Here is a 17612-nt window from a genome sequence, read left to right as displayed (position 1 = left end):
TGTACAATATATATGGATACTGACTTATATGAATAATATACACATATGAAACAAAGCATATACTTTATATGATAGGCTGACCAGCATAGTAAATAAAGGGCAGGACTTGGAGTCAGGAAGATGGCCTGGGTTCAAATTCTCCCTTATAAACTGTGGGGCCATGGGCAAACAACTTGACTTTTATAAGCCCTAGGAAGTCTTTAAGATAACTTATAGATGGGTTGCAATCTGCATTAGCTGAAGGAGTTTCTACTCTGAAAAAATCGCATCCCTGGCAAATTAACATACATAGTGTAAGTACATATGCAACCCATCTATTTTTTCAACTTGTTTTCTACATGGTGGTGATCTTGTTACAAAAAGTTCTTTTTTATTTTACAGTTTCAAAGTTCTAGGTAGTTAGGAACAATTGCTTTTCAATTCAAACTGGCCTTGCCATGTTTTCCTTTATTGTTGTTTTGGGTCTTTTATTTTTTGCATTATGAAAGAAATTTTATAGATTAGAATGATATTTGAACCTGGTTCATGCTAATTAAAGAATATTATAATGTCTAATCAGTGTTTGGCAATGGTGTTTTTTAAAAGCAAGAAGCTTATTTTTTTAATTTTGCAAATTAATGTGTAAACTACATCTGACATAGTTCTCAGTAATTTTATTTTAAAATTTTGGCATTTCCTGGCAAAATCCTAGAATTGGCAAACTATGTTAGCATATGCTTTAATCTATATCAGAGATGGGGACTTTGTGGGGTTTTTCACATTGACTGTTAGATTATTGAATTATTCAAAGGGATATTATAAAAGAGGTATAAATCAATTCTTCTCCATGTCTGTGACAGAAAAAGAAGAAAATATAGGCTTAAATTAAAGCAGGTGAGAGTTTTAGCTGGCCCTAAAAGTAAGACCTTTTTCAGCAACACTCACTCAATCTTGGTTAAGGACCTCCAAGTGCATGGATAGAGCATTTGCGTTCCTGTCACAAGTTTTAAAAATTGCACCCTCTGTGCATTACAGTCCAGTCAAGACTTTGAGACTTTACTTACTACAAAACGAATATATTCATTCCATGCAGAGTAGAGTTATATCAGGTTAATATGCATTTATTAAAAAAGTAATATTAAGAAGGGTTCTTCAAAGTCTTGGAGGAGGCCCTGGCCAAAGCTGCCAACTTTCATCCCTCTGCAGGCTGCACTGCCAAATCATCTCCACAGGATTTTCTCTATCATGCCCCCGTTTTGAGGTCACCTTAGGTGACTACATCCCCTTGTCACCATTCTGATGTCTGATATGTGGAGAACATCAGGCCAAAGGATGAAAGAGACACAGAGATAAATTTGACAGCATGGTAGTAAAGACAGCTTGAGATAGTAAAAAGAGCCTTGGACTTGGGAATCATGAAACCTGAATTGTAGCCCCAGCTTTTATTAGGTGTGTGACTTTTTATAAATTACTTAGCTGCAAAGTCTTAGTTCAATCAGCTGTAACATAAGGAGATTGGCTACATCATCTCTAGGGTTCCATCTAGCTGTAATATTTTACAAAACGTGTGTCTTCCTCTCAAGATTACATTCTAGTAGGGGTGATAAGCCTTGTGCTCAGATAACCGTAATATAGAATGTAATGCATGTCAGTCAGTCAGCAAACATTTATTAAGCACTTACTATGTGCTAGGCACTGTGCTTAGTTCTGGGAATACAAGGAAAAGCAGAAAGAAAGTAGTTTGTTCTCAAGGATCTTACTTTCCAAGGACAAAAGACAGCACACAAACAGGATCTGAAAAGCAAGTGGGGGATGGAGAAGGGACTCTGGGTAAGGACCTGGAATAAAAAGTCCCGTGGAGATGAATCAGCAGTGTAGCCAGTAGAGGTAGGAAGACATCTTTGGCCTGGGCCACCTCCTTAAATTGCAGGCTCTAGGAGAAGTCAGCCAGTCAGATGGTGAGGCCACAGGTGCAGAGGCCTCCAGTGTGAGAAGTAGGCGAGGGTAAAGAGGTTTCTATGGCATGGAAGAGAAAGTCCTGTGGAGATGAGTTGGCAGTACAGCTGCAGAGGGATGAAGAGGGATAAGATTGATATGAATCAAATATAATTAGAATTTTGAAGAGGAATATATTTCCATTCTGGAGAGATCAGGGAAAATCTCAGGGCATAAGTGGCACCTGAGCTGAGTGAGTCACCTGAGAGTGAGTAGAATTTCAACAAGTAGAAATGAGCAAGGTAAGGTCCTCCAGGTGAAGTACAATGGCAGAAAATCCTGGGATGTGTTCCTGGAACAATTAAGTGCTTCAGGTTGATTACAGAATAACATGCCAGAAAGGGTATAACATGAGATAAAACTGCAAAAATGCAGATTGAAGTGGATAGAACACCGGCACTGAAGTCAGGAGGACCTGAGTTCAAATCCGGCCTCAGACCAAATACTTGACACTTATTAGCTATGTGGCAAGTCACTTAACCCCAATTGCCTAAAACCAAAAAAAAAAATGCAGATTGAAGACAGGTTGTAGAGAAAGGGCCTTGAACACCCAGCACAGTGTAGACATTTAATGAATTATTGTGGACTCACTGACCAGGCTAAGGAGTATGAACTTTATTGTATAGGAAATAGTGAGCTATTGAAAGTTTTTGAATAGTGGAATGCTGTGCTCATGTCTATGAATTAAGGAAATTAATCTGTCATTGTGAAGAAGGAATGGGGGGTAGTACAAATAGGGGTGAAGAAATCAGTAAGAATGCTTTTCCAGGCAGTAATGAGGCCTAAACTAGGATAGTGTCAAGTGGGAAAGGAAGCAAGGAAAAAAATATGAGTTATTGCAGATATTGAATATATAGGACTTGAAAGAAGAGTCAAAGATGACAGTCGAGATTTGAAGCATGCCTTAGATCAAGAGGAAGAACAAGTTTTGGGACAAAGAGAGTAAGTTTGGTTTAGACTGTTGAGTGTAAATGTCAGGGCTACTAAAAGAGATTATGGTCAAATTCAATTAAAATTAAGAGAAGTCAGGGGAAACAGCTTGCTTAAGAGAAGAAAAGAGAGGGAAGAAATTTCAGGAATATGTGATCCCAGATTTCATGATTGCCAAAGAATTTGGAGCACAACTGGTTGAGGACTTGGGGATGACAGTTATTTTGCTTGAAAAAATGAATTAGTGGGTAATGCACATTCATTAAATAGGATCATCCCATTACAAATGTTCTTTGGGTAAATGCCTTTTTTCAGTAGTTTAAAAATCCATATTTTAGTGTTTCTGTCCATAAGGTTCTTCAGGAAGAAAATCAACATATTCTTATCCAAAACTCTAAATTCAAAAATTATTTTTAAGTAAATACATGAACAAATTCATAATAGTAATAGTTGATGGTAAACGAATAAAGGAGCATTTATTAAACACTGTATGTCAATCAGCACTAAAGATACAAGTAGAAAAATGGTTACTGCCTCTGCTCTCAAGGAACTTAGACTCTCTGTGTGAGATAACACATATAATACAGTTGGCGAAGTTCTAAAAGTATATCAGAAGGGTGGATGGCAAGGCTGAAAGATCAGTCAGTCAATAAGCATCTAGGTATTGTAAGCAGATTGGATGATAATTGAAAGGGATTGGGCAGGGGAGAGGCAGAGGTGGTACTAAGTAAGGCATTATGAATGGACAGTGGCTGAGAGCAGATGGCAAGGCTTAATGGTCCATCATCTCACTGGAAGGAACATAGTTTGGTGACTTTCATCCAAGGTGTGAATAGTCAAGTAACCTGATGGGTTCTGAGTGCTCCAGCCAGGGAAGGGAATAAGATAAGGTGGAAGTGAAAAGAAGAGAGTACCCCACTATGGCAGATATATTTATATGGTCCTTATGTAGTACTTGAACATGTTTTCAGTACTACCTTCAGTTTTTATATCAACCACATTTCCCAATATATCTTTCCCATCTACCCCTCTAAGAGAGCTACCCTTTATTACAAAGAATGAAAAAGAGGAAAAAAAAACTAACAAAACTAACCAACACACCAATCAAGTTGGTTGGTCTACACTGTATGTAGAGTTTCACCCTTGTAGTAACCCACCTACCCCAAACCCCTGCCCACCCTGAAAGAGATGGAGAAAAGTTTAATCACATCTCTTCTTTGGGATGATTTAACAGCATTCTGTTTCTATTTTGTTTTTTCTATCTGCATTATTATATCATTGTACATACTGTTCTGGTTTTTCTTGCTTTACTTTGCATCAATTTTTATGGTTCTCTATATTTATCATAATCAGCCTTGAGTTTTATTTGTTTTGTTGTTGTTTTTTATTTACATTGGTGTAATCATTGTGCGTTTTGTTTTCCCAGTTCTACTTGCTTTGCTTTGCTTCAGTTCTTCCCATGCTTTTCTGTATTTCATTATATTCATATAGAATGATAATATTCTATTACAGACATAAGTTTCTTAGCTGTTCCTCAGTCAAGGGACAATCTAGTTTGTTTCCAGGCCATTGCTACTATAAAAAGTACTGTTAAAATACTTGGTTTATCTGAGAACTTTTTTGATATACATGCTTAGCCATGGAATCTCTTTGAAAAAGATCATTTTAGTCACTTAGTAATTGCTCGTTGACTAGTGAATTTCTTAGCATAATTTCAAATTGCTTTCCAGAGTTGTTGGACCACATCGCAGCTTTACCACTAGGTACAAAGTGCACTATTTTTTCCACAACCCTTCCTGTTTAACATGCACTTTCCCATCCTAGGTCATCTTTGCCAGTTTCCTGGGTATAAAATGAAATCTCAGAGTTATTTTGAATTACATTCCTCTTATGACTAATGATTTGGAACAGTCTTTCATATGGTTATTAAAAGTTTGATGTCATTTTGAGAATTATTTGTTTATATCCCTTTACCACTTATCTATTGGAGAATGGCTTTTGGTCTTCTATATTTGTATAACTTCACTATTAATTCAATTCATTAAGCATTTGTTAAGTGCCTTCTATGTGCTAGGCACTCTGCTTAGTGCTGGGGATACAAATACGAAAAAGAAAGACAGTCACTGCCCTCAAGGAGCTTACAACTAATGGCAGGAGACAACACATCAACAGAAAGTGGAAATTGATGGGGAGGGTCACATAGGAGGCACCCAGCACAAGGGCATCTTGTTACATAAAGTTGAAACCAAACAGAACTGCACATGGAAGGTGGAGGGAGCTAAAAGTCCAATTTCTACTCTCTATAAAGGAAAGCTTTGGGAGGAATTTAGAATTCTACTTTCCAGCCCTCAAATCAGAGGGGAGAGGTGGCTGAGGGAGGAGGTATCAAAAACTTGAGTTAGAAGCATTGTGATGAGATTAAAAGTGATCAGCTAATCCTGGCAGAAGTTTTAGTGGAAGGTGTTATGTTGCATATCAGACTGTGATCAAAGATAGTTGTTGGGAAGATTTTTTTGTTTCCCAGTTGATCACTTCTCTTATCCTGTTTGCATTCATTTGATCCATGCAAAAACGGGGACCATACTTTTAAATTTTATGTAATTACAATTATCCATTTCATCTTTTGTGATCACCTCTTTACTTTGTTTGGTTAAACATTCGTTCCATATAGCTATACCTTGTATAAGATAACTGATCTGGTTCTATTTTTTTTTTTCCCCTTCCCAGAATGGTGACCTTTGACATTCAGGTCATGTATCCATTTTGAGTTTATTGTGGCACACAGTGAAACCTAATTTATGCAAAATGATTCCCTATTTTCCTCATGATTCTTGCCATATAGGGAATTCTTCCCCCAAGTAATATATATTCTCAAATTTATCAAACACTGGGTTATTGAGTTCAATTGTTTTTGAATCATCCTTTGTCTATTTCTCTCTTCCACAGGATAAGGTTGTGGGAAAATGAGTAGGAGAAGAGAAAAAGGATTTATGCCAAATGAGAAAAAAATATTTAGGCTATTTTGAGGAATTTGGACTAGTGAAGAAGGCCCAAGTCTGAATATGGAGAGGAACAATTTGGGAAATTTGGGGAGAAATTGACGAAAATTTTAAGGCCATCTCCAAGAGCAAATACTAGTTCATATCTTGCCTCTAGATTGTAAGGAAACCAAGATGGAAGATGATTGAGCAGAATTAAAAGACATTAAAAGGATTAGGGAATAAAACCTTAAGAGGTTGACTCAGAAAGGATAAAAAGAAGCTAGGCAAGAGAGGCTATGTAAGTGAGATAAGGTAATTAGTGGATTAAACAAATTGATTGAGTGGCTTGGGTGGAGCAAATTGATCAAACAGGAGAGACTGTATATTGATACTAAACTGAAATGTCTGTGGAATTTTTGAGATAAAGAATTGGAATTTGAGTGAAATAGTCCAGTTACTAAGAAGTAATCATCGTTAAAAGTTATAACCAGGTACTTAAAACTGAAGTATAAACATCTATAGGTAGTTAAAAAAAAAAGCTAGAAATCTCAACTGTTATGGAGAATAGTGAAATTGTGCAAAGCTATATTTTTTTTTTCAGCCAAAGACAAGGTTTATTAGAACATCTGTCATATTGGGCAGACGCTTAAGGAGTCTGAACATTAGTGAGCTCATGGCTAGATTATAAGAATCAGAGCATCTTAATGGAGACAAAATGGACCTTGTATACAGAAAGACTATAGGAGGGATCTAGGAGTGTCCAAGTAGTCTATGAGGTAATAGAACTCCAGAGGTGGCCAAGGGAGAATGGAACCTAGATAGGATTAAGGGCAGGAAGTGGCAGGGGGACATAGGAAGGTCTAGGCTAGGTTAAGGGTAACAGAGATTGGGTGTAACCACAATGAAAGGCCAGTTTATGAGATTACAGCCTCAGGCTAATGCCAGAGATTTGGCCACGTGGGAAAGTCCAGGGTTTTTCCTTTTTGAGGTCTAGATCCCATCCTCATCATTCCCCCCTCAAACAAATGGGACCTAAATTCTTTTGGGGTAAGGGGCAAAATTTTTGGCTTCTGAAACTGCTTCCTGCTGGCAAGTGGCATAGAGCTGTCCCTGCCTCGAGGGGGTCCCAAAGAGAAGGTTGACTGGAACCAAGCACAGGCTACATTCAAGGAACGATGGGGAGACATTGGCTGGTACCTGCTGTTTGCTCCCAACTGTAGGTGAATGGCCTATAGTCTGGAAGACACAAATCTGACAGAAAAAACTGCAGGGCCCCAATATGACAGGATAAAATATCCTTAGCTCTCTTTGGATTCAGATAATTCAGTTTTCCAACCATGAAGTATCAAATCCACCTCACAGCCAGACTCTGGAGTAGCCTGATGGGTAGCATTCCTTTTCAAAGGAACATAATGGGGAAACTGAACCAGGAGGATCCCATTTTAGACTGAGGCTAAAATTGTCCTCTCAGCTTTTCCTGATGCTGACTTCCCACCAGTATCACATTCTCTGTGAGGCTTGTGGCATTTCTCTCAGATGGTGGATTATTGATTATCAATGGATTATGATTCATCAGACCACTCAGTAAAATCCTCTGAGCTTTTACTTCAAACAACAAGTTTCACTAATCACAGTTTAGGAAAAACTTTTCCAGGATTTACATCTCAAATTTAAAATTTTCCTGGTGTAAAAAGCCAATCATTAGAGATTTCTATGCATTTGCAAATTCTCAGCAAGCCATAACCCAGACAAGCTTTTTGGCAAATTTACACATTAAAACAATAACCAACAATAGCCAAATTATTTTAGCAGTAACCAAATTATGAAAAGTTGCTTGACATAACTGATAGAAAATGTTCACCAGTTTGAAACTTGAAACAAACCCATTACCAATCAGGTGACTTTAATTTTGTTAAATTCATTTCCAAATTTCTTTACACAGAGAATCAACATCTCATCATTAACAGTTAAAACTAAAAATTTAAAAGAGCGTGCTTACACAAGTTCATAGGCTAGCTTCTTTACCTCGAGCAGGATGTGCTGAACCTGGGTGATGCTTCCAGGCAAACGTTGCCCTAGGGCCCAAGGCCATTGCCAGGGGGGCACATACTGTAGCTGCTGCCCCTCCCCCCTCCTTCCTTTCCCAGTTGGGGGAGGGTAAAATCAAAGGTGAGGGGTAAACGGTGAAATTCTCTTCTTCTATGAGAGGGGTTAACAGATACCCTCTTGACTCAAAGGAAGGGAGTGGGAGAAAAGAGTGACTAGGGTTGTAAGGAGGAGTTTCAAAACTCCTTAATGATCAATCACAAAACCTCCAGAATCTGCCAAGATATTTTTAGCCATTCTAACTTTTCCTTGTAACCTCCATAAAGGAGGATTCGGGGTGTAGACGGAAAGAAGGAAGTAAGCCTCAGGGAACCAAAAACCAACTGCAGTTTTCCCCAATTCTCTAGCTCCAAGAGAATTAACAGAATTGAGCATACACTTCCTGATAGGGTGTCCTGTCCTTGTCCTCTATGCTGTGGAAGGTATACCCAGGTCCAGGGCCTCAAACCGACCCAGTGGACCGAGAGCCTGAGAGCGTCAGGCTGAGTGTGAGACAGCCTCATAACTGTCTGCCTGAAAAGTACCTCCACTTGGAGAGCAACCCCAACTGCAGAGCAAGAAAGTGGGGGGGAGGCTTACATACCTTCCAGTCTTGGCTAGAGAAGAACTTGGGGTTAGGCAGTTATCCCGCATGGGCCACCAAAATGATGAGATTCAGGGGTTTAGGGGTGCTGGGACCCCAATATCACAACCTGTGAGTCCTGCCCGAATGAATTTGACCCAAGCCTTCTTTCAGTCAAAGACATGGTTTATTAGAATATCTGTCATATTGGGCAGACTCTTAAGGAGTCTGAACATTAGTGAGCTAATGGCTAGATTGAATCAGAGCCTGTGCAAAGATTTACATGGAGTGTGGAATATTTGCATTTCTGTCGAGCTGAGTGACTATTAGTTGTGTTCTAAGTATAGGTTGATCTCTCTCCCAGGACAAGATGAAGAAACTAGATGAATGCCTTGCCGTGCTCCAGAAGTTACGAGTTAAACTGAAGTCTCCTAAAGGAAACAGATACTAACCTTTAGTAGAATAACTGAGATTTGTGGTAGAGGAGGGATGACAGCCCTTGTCAGGATGATGGACCATAAAAGAGTTACACAGACAAGAAAAAAAAAAGGAAAAGAATGCTGTACACTTAGGGCTTAAAAACAAATATGATACTCTTCCTAGAGAGGAGATAGATGCTCTGAGAAGGAAGAAACTGTTTATTACACTAGAACCACAAAAGCGGTCAAGTGAGACATCATCCGTTAAGGGATGGAAGAAGACTAGTATTAGTTAGTTGTTCTACCTTAAAGATAGTGAAACAGCTGTTTGCTGACTTGATAACATCAATAGAGGTGGGTAATGTCTTCCTGAGGCATATATCCAAGATCTAATAGATAACTTCCCAAGACTTACCAAAATAGGAGACTACTACCTATTTTTGGTGTTTTCTTTCTTTTTTTTTTGTGGGCAGAAATGGCACTGTCAGAAGGAACCTAAAAAGCATTGCCAGTGATTATGAAAAGCAAGAAAGTGAAGATCATAGGGGCACAGATTATACATTCCTCACTGTTGCTTGCTAAAGACAGTAGATACGGAAGAGAAAAATTAATTTGTGACATGAACAGCTGGCTAATGAAGGTGTTGTCTGAGAATGGGAAATAGATTTCTGGATCATAGCTTACAATATAGGATTGATAGATTCTTGGCCAGAGATAGAGTACACATAACAAAAACATGGTAGGAATGTATTTGCCTGGTATGCTATAAATCTTATCAGATGTTTAAGTTCTTATCAAAACTAAAAGAATAGATAAAGGAAAAGATGGCCTATATGTACAGCCAAAGTTAGATACTATAGGAAGTAGCCTCAAAGAAGAATGAATAGCAGCTAAGATACCCAGAAATTTTGAGGAGACAAAACACAAGAATTAAGCCAGTAATAAAAAACAAACATAGCCTCAACTGTTTATACACAAATACCCAAAGTTCTGTCAACAAATGAGCATTAGAGATTCTAACAAAATGGGCAAACTTGACCTCATAGGTTTCCTTAAGTCTTAGTGGGAGGAAACTCATGACTGAAGCATTGGTTTATTTTTTTTCCTAAAAGAAACAGGTTAACTTAAAGGAGGTTAGGAGGAAAGCTAGCATTGGACGTTAAGATGGTGTGCTTATGTGAGGAAATCCAGCAACCAGAGGGCTAAAGCATGATGGAGAATGTTTGAGTGAATGTCAAAGGAGGAATAGATAGGTGTGATTTTTGTCTTTGGAGTATACTACAGAGTACCTGGATAGAAGGAAGAATAGATAAGTTTGGAAAACAGAAACACAAGCCTCATTTACAAGCATGATATTGTAGAAATGGGGGAATTCAAATATTTGGACATCTGCTGGAGCTCTCTCTCCTAAAAAGAGAGCAGTTAATGACTTCTTGACTTAACTTAGTGATTATTTAATTCTTCAAAAAACAGAGGAACCAACAAGAGGAAATCTGAATCTGAATCTGATTCCATTGACAAAGAGGAATTAGTTGTTGGGGTGGAAATGGTGGAAACCTTGAGGGTATGTGACCACTCCATCCTAGAGTTTATCATAGAGAATAAAGAAAAATGGGCACAATCTGACATCTAGATTTTGGGAAAGCAGATTTCATTGGGTTCATAGGAAATATAGATACGATTCCTTGGAGAAAAATGCCTCAAGGGAAGTCAGCTCGGAAAGAATGAAAGATACCTGAGATTGAAATTCTGAAAACACAAAAGGAAACAATTCCAATGAGGAAGAGAAATGGAATTTTTCGGAAGAGACTGTTGTAAGTGCACAAGGAATTCATGAAACATTTTAAAACATTTTAAACAAACATTTAAAACATTTTAAAACAAAATTTACAGAAGGTGGAAGCAGGGCCAGGTAACAAAAGATAAATATAAGAGTATGGCACTTATGGTTTAAGAAATGCAAAAGCTTAGAAGAAGGTTTTTTTTAGCTATCTTGTTTCTGAGGAGGGGGCAAGGTGATAAGTACTTTACAAATGTAATCTCATTTGCTTCTCACAACAACCCAGGAAAGTAGCTGCTGTTATTATCTCATTTTACAGTAGAGGAAACTGAGGTAGCTATTGAGTGACTTGCCCAGGGTCACACAGCTAGTAAGGATCTGAGGTTGGATTTGAACTCCAGGCTCAGTGCTCCGTGCACTCTATACACTAGCTCTCTTCTCTTGAGAGAAAAAAAAATGATCAAAGAGAGGATAGGACCTTTCCTTGGGGAAAAGTGGAACTGTGCTAACTGACAGGAGAGAAGGCAGAGCTGTTAAATTCTTATTTTGTTTCTCTTCTCTCTGCAAAAGAGGTTGATCTTTTTGCTAAAAGTGACAAAACACAAATAACTGATTAGGAGTTGGTATCCAAGATAATTAAGGAGTTATTAAGAGGCTGTTTGGCTGCCCTTGAAGGATTGAAGTCATCTGGCCCAGAACTGGGTCTTCAGCTCCTGAAAGAATTGGCAGTTAGTAATTGAACCACAGTCAGTGATACTTGAAAGATAACAGAAAATGGGAGAGGTGTCACAAAATTGGAGAAAGGCAAATTTCCCAATTTTCAAAAAATAAAAGGGAACAGAGCCAGCAAACTAGGGAAAATTCTGGGAAGATTGTCAAAGAGATGATTGGATATCTAGAAAGGGAATAAATAATTAGAAGGGAAGTGAAGGAAACAAAGCAGGTATTATCTCCCTGGTGTTTTCCTTGCTCTTAGCTAGCCTCCATAGCAGAGGTCTGACCATGTCACCCCTAGTCAGAAAACTTAAGTGGCTCCCTATTACCTCCAGGATCAGCTATAAAATCCTGTGTCTGGTTTTTAAAGCCTTCCATAACCTGACCCCCTTCCTACCTTAGCAGTCTTCTTCTAATTTACTCCCACTCCACCTCTCTACAATCCAGTGACACTGACCTCCTTTTTCTTCCAACTCTGTACCTTTTCACTGGCTGTCCCCCATTCCTGGAATCTTCTCCTTTCTCATCTTGCTTCCTGGCTTCCTTCAAAATTTGCTAAAATCACACCTTCTACAAAAAGCCATCCCTATTGCCTTTGAATGATAGTGTCTTCCCTCTGAGATTATTTCCAATTTACCCTCCATGTACATTTTGTTTGTATATAGTGGTTTGCATGCTATCTTCCCCATCTAGGAGCTCCATGAGGTCAGCAAATGTTTTTCCTTCATGTACCCAGCACTTAGCCAGGTGCCTGTGTCATATTAAGTGCTCAATAAATGCTACTTTATTGATGATCTGCAGGAGTTTGAGCTGGTTTCCCCTTTTTTCCTCATTTCTACTAACTTACAGACCAGTTACCAGAATTTGTTTTGGTTTCCTTGGACTGACCCCTCTATCTACCTCTCCCAGCTCCTGCACATTATTTTGTGCAGTTCTGGACTGGAAAGAGGAGCTTTCCTTCTTTTTCTTTTTCAAATATCTTTATTGCTGGACTTCCTGGGGTCCTTTTAAGTTATTTGTTGGAATTTCTGTGGAAGGACTATGCTTCTCTATAACCTTTTGTATAGTCATCTTAACCTGAGGTCTCAATTTTCTTGAAAAGAAAAAGGTTTTAATTTTCTAAGGAAGCCTTCATGTCAACAACAAATCGGGACAGTTTTGTCTCTTCTTTGCCTGCCTTTATCCTGTAATTTCTCTCCTATTTCTATTGCTAGCATTTCTAGAACTGTGTCAAATTATAGTAAGGAAAGGTGACATCCTTGCTTTACTCCTAAATTTACTAGAAAAACTTCTACTTTTTCTTCTGTGTTGGTGCTTGTGGTGGCAAAAAGAGGGCATCATGAGTTTCTCCCTCTTGTCATTAGCAACTTCCTTTTAGAATTTACTTCAATTTCAATATAAATAAGAAGCCATACCCTACCTCCTGAGTTTTAATTTTCTTCTCCCCTGCTTCTTATGCAAGGTGAACAGAAATAGAAACAGAGGCAACCTTGTCTTAGACCCTAATGCTAATGATAGATCAACAGTTTAGGAAGTCTTTTTTCCTTCCCTGGGAACTCAGATTGTTCCCAAGGGCAGTAGCTGGCAGTATGTGAACCTAGCTTTATTATATGCTTCCTATATGAGCCAGTGTGAAATGGCTCATATCGAGAAGCCTCATTTGCCCCATAGACTTCTCTTCTCTATGGGCCAACCAATACTTCTGTATTCCGTGGCTTGTAATGATGAACTAAATAAAGGTTTTTGCTAACCTGTTCTCTAAAGTATAACTAGTGAATCTTTTCCCACAATTTACTTTAAGATATGAAAGGTGCTTTATATATATATTATTTTTCATAATCCTCCTTACACCACTGTGAAATAGACACCATAAGCACTGATATCTCAATTTAGAGATGAGGAAATTGACATTAGAGGTTTACAAGCATTTATTAAATACTTACTATATGCCAGGCATTGGGGATACAAATACATGCAAAAAGATAGTCCCTGCCCACAAGAAGCTTGCATTCTAATGGCAGAAGACATAAAAAGAGAGCTGAAAAGGTAAGAGGTAGGGAGAAGGGCACCCAAGCAGGGACATGTCTTGCCAAATATTTTGAAGATATTTTTCAATAATAGTTCATCTGTTTTTAGTTAAGCATCATATAAAGTGGCTAAGGTTATGACTGATCACCTCACCAAATCTGCTGTGAAAATTTTGTATCAGGGTTAAAAAAGCAATGTGACTTTGCTTTAATTTACATCTTCTTTACCCAGTTTTGTAGTGTTTGGGGAAGAATTATTTGCTTGTTACTCTATGAGATAGTTCTTCAACTTTTTCCATTTTTTTTTCCTAGTTTTTAGACACATACCTCAGTCTCCATATTTCTGGCACACTTCCCATGAGGCATAGCAAATCACAAGAGAGAGAATAGCAATGCTGTTTACTTGAGTGAGGGAGATACATTGTGTCACTTTCTTGTTTAAATTATGGGAAAATCTGTGATATGCAGTGTGTGCAAAAATGAACTATATTTATTCCCTGTGAAAAATGAATTTCAAAATTTGATGACAGAAAATAAAGCAAATAATGGTTTTTACATAAGTTTGGGGAGAGAGTGATATTTTTAAGCTTTAATATGTATGAGTGTAAAGCCAAGGTTAGTGTCTCATTGAATTCTTATCATGTAGTTTTTGGCCTTGAGGGGCCTTCACTCTCAGTGGAATTGTTCCATTTTTACCAAATGACATCAGTATCTTTTAAAATCAAAAGGTGATGTGTGAAGGTGATAGATTGCTATGGTTTAGTAGACTGAATTTTAGTTCTTATTACAAAAAAATTAAAAGCTTGTTATAGATGACTTTAAAGATTGAGGCTGTCTTTTTTGGAAATAACAACAGCCATTTGTCAGAGGAGAGAATGAGAAGTTGCAAGCAATACTTCATAAGAGGAGAAAATATTTTTAACTCTTTTGAGTAAAAAAAATGAAATATTCTGCCATATTAACTGCATCACATACATTATAATATGAGTAAACACTTGCTAAATTAGGAAAAATATAGTCATTTCTAAGAATAACTTTGATCCAAATTAGAAAAGAAAGACTTAAGCTATATCTTTAAGAGGGAAGTGTTTTGTGATATTGTATTTACCCCAAATTATATTTTTCTTGTTTTGTGTGAAATGTACCTAAAACACAAAGAAAATGGAGATAGGAAGCAAGTATATGGTTTTTGTGAACATAAGTGCCTCTCTTTCCAAAATAATTCCACATAAATATATGAATAAACATGTCTCCATTAGGGCAAGCTTGAAATCAGATTTGATAAATAAAATCAGTGGAGGGACAAACCTTGGCAAGAAGGACTAGTTCTCTGAGATTAAAATAAAGATATAGAAAAGCTTTAAAAAAAGGGGAAGTAGGTTTGGAACAACTAATGAATAGAACGGAGGATTCATCAGAGGTAAATGAGCCTTCTACCAGTAGTAACCTGAGTCAGTAGCCATAACAGTGAAGTCTGGTGAGGAGCCACAGCTCTTAGAATCAGAGGGCAAATGGGGAAATAGAATCCACCAGTCATCTCCTGAAGTAAGCCCCAAAATTAAAACTCCTCAGCATAAGGTTAAAGAAAAAATGCTCAAACAATGCTCATCTCCCTTCTTTCCCTTTGTTGTAATAGGTCTTTGTACTTCTTCGTGTTGTATAATTTGCCCTTTTCTGCCTCCTCCTTTCCTCTTCTCCCAGTACAATCCCTTTTTACCACTTAATTAGATTTTTTATCATCACATCAAAGTCATCTTACACCCATGCCTGCCCTCTATCTATGTATACCCCTTTTAAATGGCATAATAAAGATACAATTCTCAAGAGTTAAAAGTATCATCTTCCCATGTAGGATTGTAAACGGTTTGCCCTTATTGAACGACATGTTTGTTTTTTTCTTTCCTGTTTCCCTTTTTATGCCTCTCTCAGATCTTGCATTTGAAGATGAAATTTTCTGTTGAGCTCTGGTGTTTTCATCAGGAAGGCTTGGAAGTCCCCTTTTTCATTGAATGTTTGTTTCCTCCCCTGAAAGATTATATTCAGTTTCACAGGGTAGTTGATCCTTGTTTGTAATCCAAGCTCCTTTGCCTTATGGAATATCATATTCCAAGTACTCCAGTTTTTTAATGTAGAAGCTGCAAGGTCCCATGTAATCCTAACTGTGGTTCCACGGTATTTAAATTGTTTCTTTCTGGCTGCTGGCAGTATTTTCTCCTTGACCTGATAATTCTGGAATTTGGCTATAATATTCCTTGGCATTTTCAATTTGGGATCTCTTTCAGGAAGTGATTGGTGAATTCTTTCAATGACTAATTTACCCTCTGGTTCTAGGACCGCAGGGCAGTTTTCCTTGATGATTTCTTGAAAGATGCTGTCCAGGCTCTTTTTTTGATCATGTCTTTCAGGTAAACCAATAATTCTTAAATTATCTCTTGGATCTATTTTCCAGGTCAGTTGTTTTTCTATTTTTTCATTTTTTGTTTCTGTTTGACTGATTCTTGATGTCTCATACAGTCATTAATTTCTACTTCCCCAATTATAATTTTTAATGAATTGTTTTCTTCAATTAGCTTTTGTACCTCCTTTTCCATTTGACCAATTCTGCTTTTTAGAGAATGGTTTTCATCAGTGTACTTTTTTCCATTTGACCAATTGTATTTTTTAAGGAATTGTTTTCTACAGTCAATTTTTATCCTTCCTCTTCCAAACTATTGACTCTCTGTTGCATATCTCTCATTTCTTTTCCCAATTGTTCTTCTTCCTCTCTTATTTGACTTTTAAAATCCTTTTTGAGGTCTTCCAAGAAGGCTTTTTGGGCTTGAGACCAGTTCATGTTCGCCTTTGAGGTTTCGGATGTGGGTATATTGACAATGTTGTCCTCTTCTGAATTTGTGTTTTGATCTTCCTTGTCACCGTAATAATTCTCTGTGGTCAATGTTTTGTTGTTGTTGTCATTGTTGCTTTTTGCTCATGGTGTTTGCCTTTTTCCTGACTTTTAAAATTGATCTCTACTTCTGGGGCACATGGGGCACTATCCCAAGCTTTGTGTGCTGGGGCCTCAGATGCTGTCAGCTGGAGGCTATAGGGGTCTTGTGCTGAGTTAGAGGTGGTGGTAGTGGCTATTGTGTGCTGAGGCCAGGTGGGGTTTTTCTTTAGGGCAGCATTGAAGCTCATGGTGGGTAATGGGGGTCTGTCTTTTGGAGGATGCCTGCTTATCCAGGACTGTGCTGGAGCATGGGAAAGTTCGGCTGTTGGAGGACACCTGCCTGCCAGCGAACGTGGTAGTTCTCCAAGCTGGAGTCTGATGGTTCCCCGGGCACTGCCAAGGCATGTGGAGGGTCCTGGTGTTGGTGCTTGCCTGCTCCATCACCCTGGGGCTCAGGATCTCCCAGTGATTTGCTGAGGTGAGTCTTGCCACTAGCTTGCCAGGACACCTCACATCCTGTACTGCTCCCCTTCCACCAGAGCAAGAGGGACCTTTCCTGTTAATCCCCCAAGCCTCTTGGGCTAAAAGGCTGCTGCACCCTGCCTTTCTGCTGGCTCCAATGTTCTAGGATTTTTCCTGGGGTGATATTTTCTGAGTTTTTCCAGGTTAATAAGGGATAATGAGAGCAACTTACTGCTTACTTCACCATCTCGGCTCTCAGAAGAAAAAATGCTACAGACAAAAAGAAAGATTTCAAGTACCATGAAATCATAGTCAGGATCACACACAAAGTTAGCAACCATTACTTAAAGGAACAGAGAGCTTGGAGTATGACATTCCAGAAGGAAAAATGCATAAGTGTGTAATAACCAAGAATAGCTTACCCAGCATGACTGAATATAACCCAAAAGGCAAAAAAGGATCTTTAATGAAAAAGAGGATTTGCCAGCATTCCTGATGAAATGACTGGAGCTGTATAGAAACTTTGATGTGCAAACACAGGAATTTAAAGAAACATTAAAAAGTAAAAATTAATAAACTGTCATAAATTGTTTGCATTCTAATATAGGGAGCAGATTTGGAAAAATCATACATAATGAGAGCGTACAAGTAGAAGTCTATACAAACAGGAAGGAGGGAGAGAAGGAGCAGCTAACACTTGAACTTTACTTTCATTTGAACAGGTCAAAGAA

General features: G+C 38.2%; 1 protein-coding gene across 3 annotated transcripts in view; it reads left to right on the top strand.

Annotated features, from left to right (window-relative positions):
• The window catches only part of SYT14 (synaptotagmin 14), a 170856-nt gene that overhangs the window by 99631 nt on the left and 53613 nt on the right, over positions 1-17612 (top strand). For 2 of the 3 annotated variants that reach the window (XM_027871729.1, XM_027871728.1), the window contains exon 5: positions 7462-7469. The exons of the other annotated variant lie outside the window; for it this stretch is intronic. In XM_027871729.1, the coding sequence (XP_027727530.1) occupies positions 7462-7469 (8 nt within the window). The remainder of the gene's footprint in view (positions 1-7461; positions 7470-17612) is intronic. 3 annotated transcript variants of the gene reach the window in all.

This window comes from Vombatus ursinus, unplaced genomic scaffold (genome assembly GCF_900497805.2).
Source record: "Vombatus ursinus unplaced genomic scaffold, bare-nosed wombat genome assembly UNPS02014798.1, whole genome shotgun sequence".
Classification (NCBI taxonomy): Eukaryota; Metazoa; Chordata; class Mammalia; order Diprotodontia; family Vombatidae; genus Vombatus; species Vombatus ursinus.
Note: the sequence above shows the minus strand (reverse complement) of the source record. Positions and strands in the feature narration are given on the sequence as shown.